The sequence below is a fragment of the Mustela putorius genome, unplaced genomic scaffold (genome assembly GCF_011764305.1).
Source record: "Mustela putorius furo isolate JIRA1106 unplaced genomic scaffold, ASM1176430v1.1 tig00000827_pilon_pilon_pilon, whole genome shotgun sequence".
Classification (NCBI taxonomy): Eukaryota; Metazoa; Chordata; class Mammalia; order Carnivora; family Mustelidae; genus Mustela; species Mustela putorius.
In genome coordinates, this window is record NW_025421489.1 from 7066110 (window position 1) to 7083681 (window position 17572).

Below are 17572 nucleotides of genomic sequence, written 5' to 3' on the forward strand. Positions count from 1 at the left end.
AAAACTATAAAGTACTCATGAAAGAAATTGAGGAAGACACAAAGAAATGGAAAAATGTTCCATGCTCCTGGATTGGAAGAATAAATATTGTGAAAATGTCTATGCTACCTAAAGCAATCTACACATTTAATGCAATTCCTATCAAAGTACCATCCATCTTTTTCAAAGAAATAGAACAAATAATTCTAAAATTTATTTGAAACCAGAAAAGACCTCGAATAGCCAAAGGAATATTGAAAAAGAAAGCCAAAGTTGGCAGCATCACAATTCCGGACTTCAAGCTCTATTACAAAGCTGTCATCATCAAGACAGCATGGTACTGGCACAAAAACAGACACATGGATCAATGGAACATAATAGAAAGCCCAGAAATGGACCCTCAAATCTATTACCAACTAATCTTCGACAAAGCAGGAAAGAATGTCCAATGGAAAAAAGACAGCCTCTTCAATAAATGGTGTTGGGAAAATTGGACAACCACATGCAGAAAAATGAAGTTGGACCATTTCCTTACACCACACACGAAAACAGACTCAAAATGGATGAAGGACCTCAATGTGAGAAAGGAATCCATCAAAATCCTTGAGGAGATCACAGGCAGCAACCTCTTCGACCTCAGCCGCAGCAACATCTTCCTAGGAACAACGCCAAAGGCAAGGGAAGCAAGGGCAAAAATGAACTATTGGGATTTCATCAAGATCAAAAGCTTTTGCACAGCAAAGGAAACAGTTAACAGAACCAAAAGACAACTGACAGAATGGGAGAAGATATTTGCAAATGACATATCAGATAAAGGACTAGTGTCCAAAATCTGTAAAGACCTTAGCAAACTCAATACCCAAAGAACAAATAATCCAATCAAGAAATGGGCAGAGGACATGAACAGACATTTCTGCAAAGAAGACATCCAGATGGCCAACAGACACATGAAAAAGTGCTCCATATCACTTGGCATCAGGGAAATACAAATCAAAACCACAATGAGATATGACCTCACACCAGTCAGAATGGCTAAAATCAACAAGTCAGGAAATGACAGATGCTGGCGAGGATGCGGAGAAAGGGGAACCCTCCTACACTGTTGGTGGGAATGCAAGCTGGTGCAACCACTCTGGAAAACAGCATGGAGGTTCCTCAAAATGTTGAAAATAGAACTGCCCTATGACCCAGCAATTGCACTGCTGTGTATTTACCCTAAAGATGCAAACGTAGTAATCCTAAGGGGCACGTGTACCCTTTATAGCAGCAATGTCCACAATAGCCAAACTATGGAAAGAACCTAGATGTCCATCAACAAATAAATGGATCAAGAAGATGTTGTGTATATATACACAGTGGAATACTATGCAGCCATCAAAAGAAATGAAATCTTGCCATTTGAGACAATGTGAATGGAACTAGAGCATATCATGCTTAGCGAAATAAGTCAAGCAAAGAAAGACAACTATAATAGGATGTTCCCCTGATATGAGGAAGTGGTGATGCAACATGGGGGCTTAAGGGGGTAGGAGAAGAATAAATGAAACAAGAGGGAATTGAGAGGGAGACAAACCATAAGTGACTCTTGATCTCACAAAACAAACTGAGGGTTGCTGGGGGGAGGGGGGTTGGGAGAAGGGGGGTGGGAGTATGGACATTGGGGAGGGTATGTGCTTTGGTGAGTGCTGTGAAGTGTGTAAACCTGGCGATTCACAGACCTGTACCCCTGGGGATAAAAATATATGTTTATAATAAATAAAAAATTAAAATTAAAAAAATAGAGTAAATTTTGGGGTCTATAACAAATTTGGGTTTTGAAATATGATTCCCACGCTTAAAATCTATGTGTGATATTAAAAAGAAATCAAATCTCAAAAAAATGTAAAAGAAAAGGTGCTTTAACTTTGAATATGTTTTTTGTTTTTGTTTTTGTTTTAAGAAATCCAATTGTGCTTGGGACCTAGACTTCTAAGCAAAGCTGACCTTTGGTTCTTTCTCAAGGTGACTTTCCATCTTGCCCCTTTGTAGGCAGGTGTAAGAAATACCTACTTTTGCAAATTCCCACATCTCTGTCTTAAAACTGTGACTTGATTTTAATTTTTAGCAGCAAATATCTTTGACTTGAGGTCACTTTTCTTTTTCTGTTTTTCTGATATTCTGAAGGCAAAGTCTAATCTGAAGGTCAAATTAGATTAGCTCCTTCTCTCAAGTGTCAACCTTTCATATCCGGGGGCACCTTCCCATTCTGGTAATTTATCAGTCATTTCATAGGAACTTAACAGCCAGGTTTTTATCATCCTAGTTAACTTTTCTGTTATCTACAATGGAAAATACACAATACATGTTGGCATCCTTTTCTCTACCTGAGCTATAAAGTTTCATTGCTGTGAAGATCTGTACACCTGTCTTTACTAAGCTGCTGATACAAGCCCAGGATTCTTACTATGTCTTGAGTGACATGTGTGTGTTTGAGGCATGTGTAACCCCTACGTATGTGTAACCCACTGCAGTGTCGGAGGTGGTGAACTGCCTCGCAGAACTGCACACTGGATACCACCTTACCTTTCTCCTCTACCCTGAGACCTATCAGATTAAAATACAGGATACTGATATTATATAGGGAGAATTATGAATCGATTCTCAAAAAGGGAGGAAACTGCTAAAACATACTTCGGTTCCTTTCAACTATTGTTCTCGATATGACCTGTGCCACACCAGTGTGCATAACACATTTAGAACTACTGATATTTTACTTTCCATATTTCTGCTTAAAATAGCATGAAATGCTCAAATTTAGAGTACGATCCAGAATATTCCCTACAAGTCTGTTTAGAAAGCGGAAATTTGCTAAGTATGTTCAACAGCTCCTACCCTCATCTCTCTACCTTTTATGCAAGGGGAAATTTGCCCTATTATTTCCTGTCTTAAACATTTAATGGGCATTCTCAAAAACTTCCTTCATAAACTGGGTGCCATCACTTGTACGGACACGCTCATGAGGTTCGGCGTTCAACACAAATGAGAGAGCAGCGGTTTGCCTGGAACATCGGGTAAAATGTACTTTTAAAAAGAGTAAAATTAAGTGTACCTGGGGGCTCCATCAATTAAGCATCTACCATTGGCTCAGGTCATAATCCCAGCATCCTGGAATGGAGCCCCACATCAGGCTCCTCCCTCTGCCTGCTTCCCCCTCTGCTTCTGTGCTCTCTGACAAATAAATAAAATCTTTAAAAGAAATTTTTTAAAGGATAAGACTATATATAGAACACTGATGGTGCCTCCCAACAACTTTCATAATAATATATCATAAAAAATGTATTTTAAAATGAAGCATTAATAGTAAAGAAAATGAATAAAAATCTATAAATTGCCTTAAGCATATGCTATGCAAACTTGTATCTATTTGATTTTGAATATGTATTTTGTAAATCAAATATACATTAGACTTTTATGAATATATTTGCTCCCCTTTGGAAACTTAATATTTTTGCTCATTTTTCTTGTTATTCAACATAGGACTGGATGAATTTCTGCATCTGACTATTTACATGATAATTATGCCATTTTTTGGTAAAGTCTGCAAACTCAAATCAAATCTATACTGAAAACTATAATATGCAGAACATACACTAGGCAAAGCACCTTTGAAAGAATAACTATTGGTCTAACATATTATTTTAAATAATAGAAATACAGAACATAAAATATGCCAAAAAAAATACCTTCTAGTTCTAAGATGCAGTAGAGCAGAGTAATTAAAAGCACAGACCAGGGCCAGAGGATCTGGGGACACCCTGGCCTGCCATCTCCTAGCTCTCTGACCTTGAACAAGTTCCTGAAGCTTTCTCCATCTCATTTTCCTAATCTGTTAAAATGTAGATAATCGGGGCGCCTGGGTGGCTCAGTGGGTTATGCCGCTGTCTTCGGCTCAGGTCATGATCTCAGGGTCCTGGGATTGAGTCCCGCATCGGGCTCTCTGCTCAGCAGGGAGCCTGCTTCCCTCTCTCTCTCTCTGCCTGCCTCTCCGACTACTTGTGATTTCTCTCTGTCAAATAAATAAAATCTTTAAAAAAAATAAAAATAAAAATAAATTAAAAAAAATAAAATGTAGATAATGTCAGTATTGTCCCATTGGAGTGTGAAGACTACACATACACACACGCGTGCACACACACACACAGGACTTCAAACACTGGGTGGTATAGTATCCATCTGATATTTTTCTCAGTCTTTTTTTTCCCTCTGTTCTTACTATCTCCATAAACATCATATCAAAACAAACAAAATTCACAAACAAGGGGCCACAAGAAAAACCATTCCCTGATTGGAACATTTACAAATTCCACAGGGTTTAGCAGAAATCATTTGTTTAAAACTCAACACTAAGATAAAGATCATTTCAATTTCACACGGTAGGCTGACTGTTTTGAAATATGAACAATAGGCTTCTTGAAGCCCATTTAGATCTATTAATTCATCTGTTATCACTGAAGGAAACTTTAGGAAGTAGTTCATTTTTTTCCCCTCTGAGCAATTAGAAATTTCTGTAAATTTAAAAAAAAAAAGTTATGAAAAGTATCAATTGTAAAAGTTCCCTATTCATTTCCTTTCTGTGCCTTTACAAATGAGTCCAAAATAATAAAAAAGATATTAGTCATTTTTCTGGGCTCTCTATTCTGTTCCATTGATCTATGTGTCTGTTTTTGTGCCAGTACCATGCTGTCTTGATGATGACAGCTTTGTAATAGAGCTTGAAGTCCGGAATTGTGATGCCACCAACGTTGGCTTTCTTTTTCAATATCCCTTTGGCTATTCGAGGTCTTTTCTGGTTCCATATAAATTTGAGAATTATTTGTTCCATTTCTTTGAAAAAGATGGATGGTACTTTGATAGGAATTGCATTAAATGTGTAGATTGCTTTAGGTAGCATAGACATTTTCACAATATTTATTCTTCCAATCCAAGAGCATGGAACATTTTTCCATTTCTTTGTGTCTTCCTCAATTTCTTTCATGAGTGCTTTATAGTTTTCTGAGTATAGATTCTGTGTCTCTTTGGTTAGGTTTATTCCTAGGTATCTTATGGTTTTGGATGCAATTGTAAATGGGATTGACTCCTTAATATCTCTTTCTTCTGTCTTGCTGTTGGTGTAGAGAAATGCAACTGATTTCTGTGCATTGATTTTATATCCTGACACTTTACTGAATTCCTGTATAAGTTCTAGCAGTTTTGGAGTGGAGTCTTTTGGGTTTTCCACATATAGTATCATATCATCTGCGAAGAGTGATAATTTGACTTCTTCTTTGCCGATTTGGATGCCTTTAATTTCCTTTTGTTGTCTGATTGCTGAGGCTAGGACCTCTAGTACTATGTTGAATAGCAGTGGTGATAATGGACATCCCTGCCGTGTTCCTGACCTTAGCGGAAAAGCTTTCAGTTTTTCTCCATTGAGAATGATATTTGCGGTGGGTTTTTCATAGATGGCTTTGATGATATTGAGGTATGTGCCCTCTATCCCTACACTTTGAAGAGTTTTGATCAGGAAGGGATGCTGTACTTTGTCAAATGCTTTTTCAGCATCTATTGAGAGTATCATATGGTTCTTGTTCTTTCTTTTATTGATGTGTTGTATCACATTGACTGATTTGCGGATGTTGAACCAACCTTGCAGCCCTGGAATAAATCCCACTTGGTCGTGGTGAATAATCTTTTTAATGTACTGTTGAATCCTATTGGCTAGTATTTTGTTGAGTATTTTCGCATCTGTGTTCATCAAAGATATCGGTCTATAGCTCTCTTTTTTGGTGGGATCCTTGTCTGGTTTTGGGATCAAGGTGATGCTGGCCTCATAAAATGAGTTTGGAAGTTTTCCTTCCATTTCTATTTTTTGGAACAGTTTCAGGAGAATAGGAATTAGTTCTTCTTTAAATGTTTGGTAGAATTCCCCCGGGAAGCCGTCTGGCCCTGGGCTTTTGTTTGTTTGGAGATTTTTAATGACTGTTTCAATCTCCTTACTGGTTATGGGTCTGTTCAGGCTTTCTATTTCTTCCTGGTTCAGTTGTGGTAGTTTATATGTTTCTAGGAATGCATCCATTTCTTCCAGATTGTCAAATTTATTGCCGTAGAGTTGCTCATAGTATGTTCTTATAATAGTTTGTATTTCTTTGGTGTTCGTTGTGATCTCTCCTCTTTCATTCATGATTTTATTTATTTGGGTCCTTTCTCTTTTCTTTTTGATAAGTCGGGCCAGGGGTTTATCAATTTTATTAATTCTTTCAAAGAACCAGCTCCTAGTTTCGTTGATTTGTTCTATTGTTTTTTTGGTTTCTATTTCATTGATTTCTGCTCTGATCTTTATGATTTCTCTTCTCCTGCTGGGCTTAGGGTTTCTTTCTTGTTCTTTCTCCAGCTCCTTTAGGTGTAGGGTTAGGTTGTGTACCTGAGACCTTTCTTGTTTCTTGAGAAAGGCTTGTACCGCTATATATTTTCCTCTCAGGACTGCCTTTGTTGTGTCCCACAGATTTTGAACCGTTGTATTTTCATTATCATTTGTTTCCATGATTTTTTTCAATTCTTCTTTAATTTCCCGGTTGACCCATTCATTCTTTAGAAGGATACTGTTTAGTCTCCATGTATTTGGGTTCTTTCCAAACTTCCTTTTGTGGTTGAGTTCTAGCTTTAGAGCATTGTGGTCTGAAAATATGCAGGGAATGATTCCAATCTTTTGATACCGGTTGAGTCCTGATTTAGGACCGAGGATGTGATCTATTCTGGAGAATGTTCCATGTGCACTAGAGAAGAATGTGTATTCTGTTGCTTTGGGATGAAATATTCTGAATATATCTGTGATGTCCATCTGGTCCAGTGTGTCATTTAAGGCCTTTATTTCCTTGCTGATCTTTTGCTTGGATGACCTGTCCATTTCAGTGAGGGGAGTATTAAAGTCCCCTACTATTATTGTATTTTTGTTGATGTGTTTCTTTGATTTTGTTATTAATTGGTTTACCCTCAAATCTATGGTCAACTAATCTTCGACAAAGCAGGAAAGAATGTCCAATGGAAAAAAGACAGCCTCTTCAATAAATGGTGCTGGGAAAATTGGACAGCCACATGCAGAAAAATGAAATTGGACCATTTCCTTACACCACACACAAAAATAGACTCAAAATGGATGAAGGACCTCAATGTACGAAAGGAATCCATCAAAATCCTTGAGGAGAACATGGGCAGCAACCTCTTCGACCTCTGCCGCAGCAACATCTTCCTAGGAACAACGCAAAAGGCAAGGGAAGCAAGGGAAAAAATGAACTATTGGGATTTCATCAAGATCAAAAGCTTTTGCACAGCAAAGGAAACAGTTAACAAAATCAAAAGACAACTGACAGAATGGGAGAAGATATTTGCAAACGACATATCAGATAAAGGACTAGTGTCCAGAATCTATAAAGAACTTAGCAAACTCAACACCCAAAGAACAAATAATCCAATCAAGAAATGGGCAGAAGACATGAACAGACATTTCTGCAAAGAAGACATCCAGATGGCGAACAGACACATGAAAAAGTGCTCCATATCACTCGGCATCAGGGAAATACAAATCAAAACCACAATGAGATATCACCTCACACCAGTCAGAATGGCTAAAATCAACAAGTCAGGAAATGACAGATGCTGGCGAGGATGCGGAGAAAGGGGAACCCTCCTACACTGTTGGTGGGAATGCAAGCTGGTGCAGCCACTCTGGAAAACAGCATGGAGGTTCCTCAAAATGTTGAAAATAGAACTGCCCTATGACCCAGCAATTGCACTATTGGGTATTTACCCTAAAGATACAAATGTAGTGGTCCAAAGGGACACATGCACCCGAATGTTTATAGCAGCAATGTCCACAATAGCCAAACTATGGAAAGAACCTAGATGTCCATCAACAGATGAATGGATCAAGAAGATGTGGTATATATACACAATGGAATACTATGCAGCCATCAAAAGAAATGAAATCTTGCCATTTGCAACAACATGGATGGAACTAGAGCGTATCATGCTTAGCGAAATAAGTCAAGCAGAGAAAGACAGACAACTATCATATGATCTCCCTGATATGAGGAAGTGGTGATGCAACATGGAGGCTTAAGTGGGTAGAAGAAGAATAAATGAAACAAGATGGGATTGGGAGGGAGACAAACCATAAGTGACTCTTGATCTCACAAAACAAACTGAGGTTGCCGGGGGGACGGGGTTTGGGAGAAGGGGGTGGGATTATGGACATTGGGGAGGGTATGTGATTTGGTGAGTGCTGTGAAGTGTGTAAGCCTGGTGATTCACAGACCTGTACCCCAGGGGATAAAAATATATGTTTATAAAAAATAAAAAATTAAAAAAAAAAAAAAAAAAAAAAAAAAAAAGATATTAGTCATTTTTAAAGAAACTCTCTTTCCCTGTGACAAACTTTACTTCTTTTCGTCAGCATTCAATAATTCACCTGAGTTGGCTAAGTATCAAAACAAGCCAGAAGCTAGGAAGCTAAACTAATGGAACTAAGTCATCTCATGGGAAATTATTTGGTTCACTTAGGGCTCTTTTAGCAATGTGGATCAAAAAGTGACCAGCACCAATTTAAGGAGTGCTTTTAATTTTATATGTAGGGAGGTGATTGAAAGACAGAAAAAAAAAATCCTGATCTAAACAATAAAGTATGTATTAGTATTATTCTCTTATTTTCTGAGCCTTTGAATCAAAGGACACTGATGCCTGTGTGAACATTTTATTATTCTGAATATTATCCATTTATTACTCTGAATATTATTCCTTTACTATCAGGCTTCCATGTTCCTATAAAATATAAGCCTTTTCTATGCAACCTATTTTGCCAACTTTGCAGGCTGGGGTAAATCTGAATATTTTGGCTTTTTACCCTAAAAATTAATCAGAAAATCATAATTGGTTTTCACTCTGATCTCATTGACGGTACGTCTTATCTGCTTTAGCTCTATATGATGCCCTTCATTAATATACTAATAAAATGAAAGCATGTTTTATTTAGAAAATAGTTTTTTATGCCAGGTAAAGATCTAAGCATTCATTATTTATAGAAATTACTTCCCAATTTATCCTTAGCTTCGACTCTAAGCAAAACCTGGAAATCACCTCTAACTTGCCTTTTTGTTTCACTGCCGGACCTCTGGCCACCTACCACCCACCAGTCCCCATTTCTTCCCACAGAACAACTAGATAGATCTTCTAAACTTTCAAATGAGGTTATATTATTCCACAATTAAATACTCTCTGCCATCGACTGAACACGTCCCCTCAACCCCGATTCATATGCAGAAGCTCTGATTCCCAGTGTTCTCCATTTTGGAGATGAGGTGAGGTGTTTGAGAGGCAATCAGGTCACGAGGGTAGTTACCCCCCGCCACACACACACACAATGAATGGGATGCATGTCTTTATGAGACAGGGAGAGATGATCTCTCTGTAGATGAGCATGCAGTGAGAAGGCAGCCGTCTGCAAACCAGATGGGAGAGGTTCCACACCAGGAACTGAATTGGTCAGTACCTTAAACTTGGACTTCTCAGCCTCTAGTAAATTTCCATTGCTTATGCCACAGTAACCTGCTGTAGCAGCCCAAGATGACTAAGACCCTCTTCAATGACTTTCGGTGGTTCCTGGAAGTGTTCCTAAAAGACCCCTGTCTATAGGAACTGACTCTAGCCTGCTTGGTCATGATTCCCCTGACCCCCACCCCGCCCCCCCCTCACTTATTTTGCTCCAGCTATACTGTCCTTCAAATACCTTATACACTGAACTTTCTCTAGCTTGTTTTGCCTCCCAAGAGCATTCTTACTCCAGATGTTACCAAGGCTGGCTCCTTCTTTTTTTTTAAGCCTAAATTCAAATGTCATCTTTCTCAAAGACTTCCTTACCATTCAGTATAAAATAAAACTCTTTCAGCAGACCAGGAGTAACTACTTATTATAGAAACCTGTTTTATTTGCTCCAGAGTATTGCATCACAAGTTGAGGTTTTCATATTTGCATTTCTTTAAATTTATTTTCTGTCTTCCCCAACTGAAGGGCAAGTTTTTAATAAGTCAATATAAGGAGGACAAATTTAAGCTGACTGGAGCTTGCTCAAAATTTTTCATTGTGTTACAAGTTATTATCTTGAAAAGATTTGTGTTTTCTTTGGAGTGGACACTGTATCAGACTGGGCCAAGCTAGAAAATATAGACTAATGTATTTCAAACAGAAAAACTTTAATGTAGAGCACTGGTTACAAAGTTCATTGCCAAGGAAATCATGAAGCATTCTAGAGATTAATCATTATGTGTAGGAAACACCTCGAAAACCAGACAGTCAAAGGGAGGGAGTTACTGAAACTGAGATTGTGGAAAAGTTTGGCTTGTGTGGTGGAGGCAGGGCTGAACTGGAACAAGCTGAGTCATAAATGAAATGCAGTTAGAAATTCAGCAGAGGGGGGTGCTGGAGGTGGGGGAGGTAGGGAAATGGGGAAGGAGGGGGAGGGGGAAGGAGAGGAGAGGAGGAGGATGGAAAGGAATGGGGGGAGGGAGGGAGAAAGGGATAGGGAGAGAAGAAAGGCTTGTGTTCCTGCTTTCCTGTCTTTGGCCAATGGAAAGCACTGGCCAAACCTATCCGGGAAAGCAGAGAGCAAAGCAGCCTGGGAAGTGTAGTTCTCTTGGGTACAGAACAAAGCACAGAAGGGCTGGGGATGCACAGCACTTAATACAATTGCATAACATGTGTGCTGACAAGAAAGCATTCCACCACAAACTACAATCTGAAATCTCTCCTAAGAATGCCCAGCTATTTCCAGGACCCTCTACTATAACTTCACCCTGGGGGGGTATTTTGCCATACCTTTTCTAAAGGATTTTTGCAATCAATTTAAGAAATGGTTTCAGATTAGAACAATTATGATGTACCATGTGCTCCAGAACCATACATAGAATTTTCTAGACCAATAGCTGAGAAAGTGAGACCTGCCCCTTATGTTTGTCAATGACATAAGGATACATTATGAAAATGGCTTCTTTTAGATTTCTGTAAAGCCTAGGACTTTTCAGTAGCAAGTAACAGAGAATTTTACGGGCTCAGACAAGGTAGGATCCAGGATTTAAACAGAACAAATACTGTTCTGTTTCTTCATATTTTTTTTAGTTGGAGTCCTTCTTATGTTAGCTTCTTTCTCAGTCTGTCTCTCCACATTGGGGAAAGATGGTCTCCAAGAGCGCAAATGTAGTCTATCTCCTTATGACTTGTAAAACAGAAGAAAGACAAATCACCAACTACTGGAGAAGATTATGATCTGGGTCAGCTGTGGAGGCGATGCAAGAAACCTAGAGTGACCATCAACCCCAAGATGGTCTGGAGTGGGGGAGAGTGATTCCGCTTCACAAACCAGATGTCCTGCTAATCCCCCAGCACTATTCTTCCCAGTAGACCTCTCTGAACACCGGAGCATAAAAGCATCGCCATGCGTACTTGCTGCCTCTGGTTAGGAAAACCAAAAGTCACCAAAAGCTAGGTATCAAAAATCAAGAGTGGAGGCCAACATTTCTTTTTGACGTTTACATGTTTCCCGAAATATGGCTCAAAGCAATGGGTAACTTAAGTAGTTGCCTCAGAAGCTCACAAATGAACTGCCCGGGGTGGGGGTGGGGGGTGCAAAAATATTCGGTCTGACCAACCAGCTGGTGAGGAGCTCAGAGACGTAAGGATGCTCTTTTTGAACTAAGGAAGCAACATTCTGAGAGTTAGTGACTGACATCAACTCATGTTCTGTTGAAAGGTCTCTTGGCCTTTCCCTTGGTATTTACTTCCATAAATAACCACCACGGACTTGCGTCCTCTTTTACCGCAGCAAGCTGCATTTAAAACATCGGTAGAAATAATGCGCTGTGGAGTCTAAGGTTAGCAGTTATAAATTACCCTAAGTAAAATCGACCATAAGCAATAGGCTAATCTGCTGAGGTTTCAGGTACTGTATCTAAAAACTATGAAAAAAATTCCAAAGTTGTCAAAGGATCTTCATTTACTTGTTTCTAAACTGTTAAAAATGATCTTTCTCTGTTGTTTATATCCACTGCTTTTCAGGAAAACAGACGTGCCTGGAGAAATCAGTACAAATTCTCTACTTTCTTTGCATGTTTGCATTTTTACTTGAAGAGCTCTCTTTTCTATTGCTGGCTAGAATGAATAAGGCCCTTTTTTCCCCTTTCTCTCTGTTCCCAGGTTCCTCCCTAGACTTCTTCCACAGACTGCAGAACACCTGTGAAACCATGCAGGGTAAGGGATGTCAGATTTTTGAAATCAGATTTTTCATTGATTTTGTAATAGAAAAGTTACTAAACCATGTTGAGCCTCAGTTTTTAAACTATAAAATTGGGGTGAATATACTAACTCATGAGATGAATGGTGGAATTAAAGCAGAGAGCAGATACAAGTTCACAATACCCAGTAGTAACTGCTACTGTTTATAAGGGATGATGTTTGAGATACAGACATATATAATTACAAAGCAGTAACACCAGGTATTGTGTTCTGATATATAAATCTTACCATTAGAAATCAGGATTTCCAAATTGTTTCAGGCTGATTGAAACGCTTATGGATATTCCAGACAATGAAATGTAAAAATGCAGTAACCTGCTTCTTCAAAGACATTTGCATCTGATGCAGATTCTTGTCTTAAATTAGTCAAAAATGGAGCAGACAATGTTATTTTTCAGGTAAGCTGAAAGATGCTTAAAATTGTAAATTTCTTTGCTTTTACCTTGTCTGGGGAAGAAAATTCTTTTTATCATTATCCCTGCCATCACATTTCTGCATTTTTTCTAAGTTTTTAGTAGAAGATGCATGAGAATGTGCCCGTCCTCTTTTATCTCTAGATGATGTTTTCAATAGCACACACCATAATTGAGTTCAGGTGGCTGCCTTGAATGAGATAAATCTTGAATGAGATTAAGATGAATGACAGCACTGCTGGCCAAAGTCCCACTGTCCCAGAAAGAAATGAGAAATTAATGGACTCAACACCCATGTTGTATGATTTAAAAAAACAAAATGTTTAAACACATGACTTCCTGCCTTCCTTTCGTACCTTTAATACCCCCATACTCCTGGGATCAACCATGTAGAACCAGAACCGAACAGCACATATTCCGAGACTTGCTGGAAAGTACTGGGAAGTAGTGATTCTTGCCGTGTGTCCTTCTTTGTGTCCAGATGAGCTGACATACAGGAAGTGCCGGCCGCTCCCTTGAAATAGACAAATACAACTCCTTCAGCACAATGATAGGTGCCATAGCATGAGGCAGAACATATTTAAACCATGAGCAAACTTCATGCCTCCCACCCACACACAAACACACACATGTCATTTTCTTTCTGTGGAGTCACAAATCAATGATGTTTCATTCTTTTGACCCAAAAAGAAAAAACAAGAGGAAGAGGAAGAAGGAGAAGGAGAAAAAAGAATGTCACTGTGATTACATGATTCACAAAATTCACCTGAGTATGTGACTCTGACCAAAAGTGATCAAATATCTGAGCTCACTCTTTAGGTACATTTCTTTTCTTCTAATTTGCTCAAACCTGTCTGTCTATTTCAAGTTAGGAAAATATTTTGTATACTGTGTGTACAGCAGGGACATGGGGTATTGGAGGCTGATTGATAGTGTATCTCATTTCCAGTTGTTCTGATTCCCACAATGACCAAAGTAGTAGCGAATGGCAGTAAGAGTAAATGAAATGTAAACTTGAAAGTCACCATGCTGAGCGATAACTTCTATTCTCTTCAACTGCAGCCGTACATGAAAGATCTCTCCATTGAAACACAAATGGATTTTTTTCTACAGACATCACTGTCAAAATTCATCATAACTACTGTCCTCTGCATGGCTTTTATTAGGAAAGAATGAAGATAGATAGAAAGATAGATAGATAGATTGATTGATTTGCAGTGATAGCATATAATAAAGTAAATGACATTGTGTACTAACATATATATGTGTGTGTGTGTGTGTATGCTTTCTTAGGTTAGATGTTTATTTACAGTTGTAAATCAAAACTATTAAAGTATTTTCTAATTAAAATATCCTCCCCCCGGACATTTTAGTCCTGTTACTGAGATATATGGTTTTCACTCATCAATGGTACATTAATAGTACAAGAGGCTTCTTTTATGAAGCTTTCCTATTTAAGAACTTGTTGTCAGGTGAATTTAGTACTTTCTGAGGTATCAGTATATATGTTGTTACCTTTATTCCTATGGCACTGTATTCTATTTTTTTATATAATTTTTTATTTTTTATAAACATATATTTTTATCCCCAGGGGTACAGGTCTGTGACACTAGGTTTACACACTTCACAGCACTCACCAAAGCACATACCCTCCCCAATGTCCATAATCCCACCCCCTTCTCCCAAAACCCCTCCCCCCAGCAACCCTCAGTTTGTTTTGTGAGATTAAGAGTCACTTATGGTTTGTCTCCCTCCCAATCCCATCTTGTTTCATTTATTCTTCTCCTACCCACTTAAGCCCCCATGTTGCATCACCACTTCCTCATATAAGGGAGATCATATGATAGTTGTCTTTCTCTGATAGACTTATTTCGCTAAGCATGATATGCTCTAGTTCCATCCATGTTGTCGCAAATGGCAAGATTTCATTTTTTTTGATGGCTGCATAGTATTCCATTGTGTATATATACCACATCTTCTTGATCCATTTATCTGTTGATGGACATCTAGGTTCTTTCCATAGTTTGGCTATTGTGGACATTGCTGCTATAAACATTCGGGTGCACGTGCCCCTTTGGATCACTACGTTTGTATCTTTAGGGTAAATACCCAGTAGTGCAATTGCTGGGTCATAGGGCAGTTCTATTTTCAACATTTTGAGGAACCTCCATGCTGTTTTCCAGAGTGGCTGCACCAGCTTGCATTCCCACCAACAGTGTAGGAGGGTTCCCCTTTCTCCGCATCCTCGCCAGCATCTGTCATTTCCTGACTTGTTGATTTTAGCCATTCTGACTGGTGTGAGGTGATATCGCATAGTGGTTTTGATTTGTATTTCCCTGATGCCGAGTGATATGGAGCACTTTTTCATGTGTCTGTTGGCCATCTGGATGTCTTCTTTGCAGAAATGTCTGTTCATGTCCTCTGCCCATTTCTTGATTGGATTATTTGTTCTTTGGGTGTTGAGTTTGCTAAGTTCTTTATAGATTCTGGACACTAGTCCTTTATCTGATATGTCGTTTGCAAATATCTTCTCCCATTCTGTCAGTTGTCTTTTGATTTTGTTAACTGTTTCCTTTGCTGTGCAAAAGCTTTTGATCTTGATGAAATCCCAATAGTTCATTTTTGCCCTTGCTTCCCTTGCCTTTGGCGTTGTTCCTAGGAAGATGTTGCTGCGGCTGAGGTCGAAGAGGTTGCTGCCTGTGTTCTCCTCAAGGATTTTGATGGATTCCTTTCGCACATTGAGGTCCTTCATCCATTTTGAGTCTATTTTTGTGTGTGGTGTAAGGAAATGGTCCAATTTAATTTTTCTGCATGTGGCTGTCCAATTTTCCCAGCACCATTTATTGAAGAGGCTGTCTTTTTTCCATTGGACATTCTTTCCTGCTTTGTCGAAGATTAGTTGACCATAGAGTTGAGGGTCTATTTCTGGGCTCTCTATTCTGTTCCATTGATCTATGTGTCTGTTTTTGTGCCAGGACCATGCTGTCTTGATGATGACAGCTTTGCAATAGAGCTTGAAGTCCGGAATTGTGATGCCACCAACGTTGGCTTTCTTTTTCAATATCCCTTTGGCTATTCGAGGTCTTTTCTGGTTCCATATAAATTTTAGAATTACTTGTTCCATTTCTTTGAAAAAGATGGATGGTACTTTGATAGGAATTGCATTAAATGTGTAGATTGCTTTAGGTAGCATAGACATTTTCACAATATTTATTCTTCCAATCCAGGAGCATGGAACATTTTTCCATTTCTTTGTGTCTTCCTCAATTTCTTTCATGAGTACTTTATAGTTTTCTGAGTATAGATTCTGTGCCTTTTTGGTTAGGTTTATTCCTAGGTATCTTATGGTTTTGGGTGCAATTGTAAATGGGATTGACTCCTTAATTTCTCTTTCTTCTGTCTTGCTGTTGGTGTAGAGAAATGCAACTGATTTCTTTGCATTGTTTTTATATCCTGACACTTTACTGAATTCCTGTATAAGTTCTAGCAGTTTTGGAGTGGAGTCTTTTGGGTTTTCCACATATAGTATCATATCATCTGCGAAGAGTGATAATTTGACTTCTTCTTTGCCGATTTGGATGCCTTTAATTTCGTTTTGTTGTCTGATTGCTGAGGCTAGGACCTCTAGTACTATGTTGAATAGCAGTGGTGATAATGGACATCCCTGCCGTGTTCCTGACCTTAGCGGAAAAGCTTTCAGTTTTTCTCCATTGAGGATGATATTTGCGGTGGGTTTTTCATAGATGGCTTTGATGATATTGAGGTATGTGCCCTCTATCCCTACACTTTGAAGAGTTTTGATCAGGAAGGGATGCTGTGGCACTGTATTCTTCAATGCAAGGAAGACGCATGCATTACTCCCTTGAATAGAGTTAAGAACAGAAGTAGCCAAAGAGAATTGCAAAAGAGTTAGATGATCACATTCACGCCCTCTAATGGTTTAACTTTTCGCCTGTTCTTGTTCACAAATACCATTATTTCACCAAATGGATTGCCAGTAAATATAAATATGTGGTTAATAAGACAGGCTGGTTGGAATCCTCATGAAATCATTAAGGGGTTACTTGTTCTTGTATCCACTTAAAAAAAGGGAGTTGAGAGAAATTACAGAGTTCCAACCTCCCCAGTACATGGAATTTGCTCACTATTAACACTTGGCATTAGTGTGGTACTTTGTTACATTCACTGAATGAGCCTATACTGATGCATTATTATTGACTGAAGTCCATAGTTTACGTCAGGTTCATTCATTCCCTTGTGTGTTCCACGGGCTCTGACGAATGCATAACGACATGTCCACCACTGCTCTATTGTGCAGGAGAGTTTCTGTGCTTTAAGATCTCCCATGCAGCCCCTCTCCATCTCTTCCTCCCACTCTCCCCCATCAAATGCCTGGCAACCACTGATCTTTTTACTGTATCCGCTGGTTTCCCTTTTCCAGAGTATGATATGCTTGTAATGATATAGTATGTAGCCTTTCTAAGTTAGCTTCTTTCACTTAACAATATGCATTTAAGGATCTTCCATATCTTTTTTGTGGCTTGATAGCTTACTTCATTTTATCACTGAATAAAATTCCTTTGTATAGATGTACCACAGTGTGTTTATCCATTCACCTATGAAGGATATCTTGGTTTCTTCTAACTTTTAGCAATTATGAATAAAGTTCCTATAGCAACTGTGTGCATGCTTCTGTGTAAGCCTGTTTTAATTTGTGTATATACCAAGGAGCACAACTGTTGGATCTTATGGTATGTTTAGTTTTGTAAAAAATGCCAACTCTTCTTCCAACGTTGGCCGTACCATTCTGCAGCCCCATCAACAAG

At 38.7% G+C, this 17572-nt stretch overlaps 1 protein-coding gene across 1 annotated transcript in view; it reads right to left on the reverse strand.

Moving 5' to 3' along the window:
* Positions 1 to 17572, reverse strand: part of MALRD1 (MAM and LDL receptor class A domain containing 1) — a 753919-nt gene that overhangs the window by 191015 nt on the left and 545332 nt on the right. The window contains 1 exon segment of the mRNA XM_013058904.2: positions 13103 to 13260. Within this exon segment, the coding sequence (XP_012914358.2) occupies positions 13103 to 13260 (158 nt within the window).